Source organism: Triticum urartu, unplaced genomic scaffold (genome assembly GCF_003073215.2).
Source record: "Triticum urartu cultivar G1812 unplaced genomic scaffold, Tu2.1 TuUngrouped_contig_675, whole genome shotgun sequence".
Classification (NCBI taxonomy): Eukaryota; Viridiplantae; Streptophyta; class Magnoliopsida; order Poales; family Poaceae; genus Triticum; species Triticum urartu.
In genome coordinates this window covers 15,633-21,140 of record NW_024117536.1, presented here as the reverse complement: position 1 = coordinate 21,140, position 5,508 = coordinate 15,633, and the positions used below count along the sequence as shown (strand labels likewise).

Here is a 5,508-nt window from a genome sequence, read left to right as displayed (position 1 = left end):
TTCCCTGAAAATGTACAACAAATTAGCGTCGCACATAAGAATAGAATTACCGATGGGATTTTTTGTTAGAAATTTTACCTTTGGGAGGTACAGGAAATGAAGATAAATGTGATAATGCATGATTCAGGATCCTTGCGTCATGTGCACAACCCGGCCAACCCGCAACCACAAAGGTAAACCTCATGTCAAAGTCACATATTGCAAGCACATTCTGAGGGTTGCTTGCGCTTCTTGCTTGCACTTGGTTTCTTCAAAGAGGACAATTTTATTTCAGCATTATCTTCTGATTTCTCCAAAAGAACTGCATTGTCATCACTTCATTCATCGGAGGAAATATCTCCAGCACAAGAAGCACTAGCCCCAGTGACATGTACATTCTGAAATATGACATGTAAATCTTCAAGGTGCTTTGGTACGTGCTTTTTGAACTTCAAATGGTTGCATTTCTTTTTTGTCCTCTCCTGGCATCTCTGAAATAATAATAAGAGTGCAGGTTAGGTACTGCAATCATATAAAGCATGTCAATTAAAAATAATGCAAACTCTTACCACAAGATGTTTGACCCACCATTCTTTTGAGCAATCAACGGTCCCCTTTGCATCATTCCATCCAAGTCCAGTAGCTTCATTTTTCAGCTCCATGAACCAAACATACTCATTTTTTATTGCATCCCATTTGTTCTTGAATTTATCCTTGGGATACTTCATTCCCGTTCTTGCTTCCCATTTCTCCAAAACATTTTTCCAGCCATTCTTGCTTAGATGACCTAATGGTCTATTTCCATTTGAAACCTCTTCTCTCAATATATCAATGAGTTTCTTCAAATGGGCATCATCCCACACAGCCTTTTCAGTCATACTTCAGTCAAGAAAAAAAATGACATAGCACGAAATCAATATATATATGGTCCAGCAAGCAATTGCATAGCAATCTGCAGCAAGCAATTGCATAGCAATCTGCAGCAAGCAATCATGCAATGTAGAGCAAAATGCAGCAGGTATTCATCACTGTACAGGAACACACTGAAGGAAATATGCCCTAGAGGCAATAATAATGTTATTATTTTATTTCCTTATATCATGATAAATGTTTATTATTCATGCTAGAATTGTATTATCCGGAAACATAATACTTGTGTGAATACATAGACAAACTAAACGTCACTAGTATGCCTCTACTTGACTAGCTCGTTAATCAAAGATGGTTATGTTTCCTAGCCATAGACATGAGTTGTCATTTGATTAACGGGATCACATCATTAGGAGAATGATGTGATTGACATGACCCATTCCATTAGCTTAGCACCCGATCGTTTAGTATGTTGCTATTGCTTTCTTCATGACTTATACATGTTCCTATGACTATGAGATTATGCAACTCCCGTTTGCCAGAGGAACACTTTATGTGCTACCAAACGTCACAACGTAACTGGGTAATTATAAAGGATCTCTACAGGTGTCTCCAAAGGTAAATGTTGGGTTGGCGTATTTCGAGATTAGGATTTGTCACTCCGATTGTCGGCGAGGTATCTCTGGGCCCTCTCGGTAATGCACATCACATAAGCCTTGCAAGCATTGCAACTAATGAGTTAGTTGCGAGATGATGTATTACGAAACGAGTAAAGAGACTTGCCGGTAACGAGATTGAACTAGGTATTGAGATACCGACGATCAAATCTCGGGCAAGTAACATACCGATGACAAAGGGAACAACGTATGTTGTTATGCGGTCTGACCGATAAAGATCTTCGTAGAATATGTAGGAGCCAATATGAGCATCCAGGTTCCGCTATTGGTTATTGACCGGAGACATGTCTCGGTCATGTCTACATTGTTCTCAAACCCGTAGGGTCCGCACGCTTAAGGTTTCGATGACAGTTATATTATGAGTTTATGAGTTTTGATGTACCGAAGTTAGTTCGGAGTCCCGGATGTGATCACGGACATAACGAGGAGTCTCGAAATGGTCGAGACATAAAGATTGATATATTGGACGACTATATTCGGACACCGGAAGTGTTCCGGGTGATTTCGGAGAAAACCGGAGTACCGGAGGGTTACCGTTGTTGGGGAACGTAGTAATTTCAAAAAATTTCCTACGCACACGCAAGATCATGGTGATGCATAGCAACGAGAGGGGAGAGTGTGATCTACGTACCCTTGTAGATCGACAGCGGAAGCGTTAGCACAACGCGGTTGATGTAGTCGTACGTCTTCACGGCCCGACCGATCAAGCACCAAAACTACGGCAACTCCGAGTTCTAGCACACGTTCAGCTCGATGACGATCCCCGGACTCCGATCCAGCAAAGTGTCGGGGAAGAGTTCCGTCAGCACGACGGCGTGGTGACGATCTTGATGTTCTACCGTCGCAGGGCTTCGCCTAAGCACCGCTACAATATTATCGAGGATTATGGTGGAAGGGGGCACCGCACACGGCTAAGAATATGATCACGTGGATCAACTTGTGTGTCTAGGGGTGCCCCCTGCCTCCGTATATAAAGGAACAAGGGGGAGGTGCGGCCGGCCAGGAGGAGGGCGCGCCAGGAGGAGTCCTACTCCCACCGGGAGTAGGATTCCCCCCCTTTTCCTAGTTGGAATAGGATTCGGGAAGGGGGGAAAGAGGAGAGAGAGAAGGAAGGGGGGGCGCCGCCCCCCTCTCCTTGTCCTATTCGGACTAGGGGGGAGGGGCGCGCGGCCCAGCCCTGGCCACCTCTCCTCTCTTCCTCTAAAGCCCACTAAGGCCCATATACCTCCCGAGGGGTTCCGGTAACCTCCCAGTACTCCGGTAAAATCCCAATTTCACCCGGAACACTTCCGATATCCAAATATAGGCTTCCAATATATCAATCTTTATGTATCGACCATTTCGAGATTCCTCGTCATGTCCGTGATCACATCCGGGACTCCGAACAAACTTCGATACATCAAAATGCATAAACTCATAATATAACTGTCATCGAAACCTTAAGCGTGCGAACCCAACGGGTTCGAGAACAATGTAGACATGACCGAGACACATCTCCGGTCAATAACCAATAGCAGAACCTGGATGCTCATATTGGCTCCTACATATTCTACGAAGATCTTTATCGGTCAGACCGCATAACAACATACGTTGTTCCCTTTGTCATCGGTATGTTACTTGCCCGAGATTCGATCGTCGGTATCTCAATACCTAGTTCAATATCGTTACCGGCAAGTCTCTTTACTCGTTTCGTAATACATCATCTCGCAACTAACTCATTAGTTGTAATGCTTGCAAGGCTTATGTGATGTGCATTACCGGGAGGGCCCAGAGATACCTCTCCGACAATCGGAGTAACAAATCCTAATCTCGAAATACACCAACCCAACATTTACCTTTGGAGACACCTGTAGAGCTCCTTTATAATCACCCAGTTACGTTGTGACGTTTGGTAGCACACAAAGTGTTCCTCCAGTAAACGGGAGTTGCATAATCTCATAGTCATAGGAACATGTATAAGTCATGAAGAAAGCAATAGCAACATACTAAACGATCGGGTGCTAAGCTAATGGAATGGGTCATGTCAATCACATCATTCTCTTAATGATGTGATCCCATTAATCAAATGACAAAACATGTCTATGGTTAGGAAACATAACCATCTTCGATTAACGAGCTAGTCAAGTAGAGGCATACTAGTGACGTTTGGTTTGTCTATGTATTCACACAAGTATTATGTTTCCGGATAATACAATTCTAGCATGAATAATAAACATTTATCATGATATAAGGAAATAAAGTAATAACATTATTATTGTCTCTAGGGCATATTTCCTTCAGTCTCCCACTTGCACTAGAGTCAATAATCTAGATTACACAGTAATGACTCTAACACCCATGGAGCTTTGGTGCTGATCATGTTTTGCCCGTGGAAGAGGCTTAGTCAACGGGTCTGCTATATTTAGATCCGTATGTATCTTGCAAATCTCTATGTCTCCCAGCTGGACTAGATCCCGGATGGAATTGAAGCGTCTCTTGATGTGTTTGGTTCTCTTGTGAAATCTGGATTCCTTTGACAAGGCAATTGCACCAATATTGTCACAAAAGATTTTCATTGGACCCGATGCACTAGGTATGACACCTAGATCGGATATGAACTCCTTCATCCAGGCTCCTTCGTTTGCTGCTTCCGAAGCAACTATGTACTCCGCTTCACATGTAGATCCTGCCACAACACTTTGTTTAGAACTGCACCAACTGACAGCTCCACCATTTAATGTAAACACGTATCCGGTTTGCGATTTAGAATCGTCCGGATCAGTGTCAAAGCTTGCATCAACGTAACCATTTACGATGAGCTCTTTGTCACCTCCATATATGAGAAACACATCCTTAGTCCTTTTCAGGTATTTCAGGATGTTCTTGACCGCTGTCCAGTGATCCACTCCTGGATTACTTTGGTACCTCCCTGCCAGACTTATAGCAAGACACACATCAGGTCTGGTACACATCATTGCATACATGATAGAGCCTATGGCTGAAGCATAGGGAACATCTTTCATTTTCTCTCTATCTTCTGCATTGGTCGGGGATTGAGTCTTACTCAATTTCACACCTTGTAACAAAGGCAAGAATCCTTTCTTTGCTTGATCCATTTTGAACTTCTTCAAAACTTTGTCAAGGTATGTGCTTTGTGAAAGTCCAATTAAGCGTCTTGATCTATCTCTATAGATCTTAATGCCCAATATGTAAGCAGCTTCACCGAGGTCTTTCATTTAAAAACTCTTATTCAAGTATCCTTTTATGCTATCAAGAAATTCTATATCATTTCCGATTAGCAATATGTCATCTACATATAATATCAGAAATGCTATAGAGCTCCCACTCACTTTCTTGTAAATACAGGCTTCTCCAAAAGTCTGTACAAAACCAAATGCTTTGATCACACTATCAAAGCATTTATTCCAACTCCGAGAGGCTTGCACCAGTCCATAAATGGATCGCTGGAGCTTGCACACTTTGTTAGCTCCCTTTGGATCGACAAAAACCTTCCGGCTGCATCATATACAACTCCTTCTCCAGAAAGTTTCCGAATTTAGCAACAAAAGTCTTGCCTTCGGATCTGTGATAGGTGTATCCAATAGTTTCCTTTGGATATCCTATGAAGACACATTTCTCCGATTTGGGTTCGAGCTTATCAGGTTGAAGCTTTTTCACATAAGCATCGCAACCCCAAACTTTCAGAAACGACAACTTTGGTTTCTTGCCAAACCACAGTTCATAAGGCGTCGTCTCAACGGATTTTGATGGTGCCCTATTTAACGTGAATGCGGCCGTCTCTAGAGCATATCCCCAAAACGATAGCGGTAAATCAGTAAGAGACATCATAGATCGCACCATATCTAGTAAAGTACGATTACGATGTCCGTGTTGGGGAACGTAGTAATTTCAAAAAAATTCCTACGCACACGCAAGATCATGGTGATGCATAGCAACGAGAGGGGAGAGTATGATCTACGTACCCTTGTAGATCGCAACGGAA

At 42.8% G+C, this 5,508-nt stretch overlaps 1 protein-coding gene across 1 annotated transcript; it reads right to left on the bottom strand.

Moving 5' to 3' along the window:
• Positions 1-236: 236 nt before the first annotated feature.
• LOC125531046 (L10-interacting MYB domain-containing protein-like) lies at positions 237-1,016 on the bottom strand. The gene is made up of 2 exons (XM_048695457.1): positions 549-1,016; positions 237-470 (listed from the first exon to the last, which is right to left on the bottom strand). The coding sequence occupies exons 1-2, from the start codon at positions 855-857 to the stop codon at positions 318-320; spliced, it is 462 nt and encodes a 153-aa protein (XP_048551414.1). The 5' UTR covers positions 858-1,016; the 3' UTR covers positions 237-317.
• Positions 1,017-5,508: the final 4,492 nt, after the last annotated feature.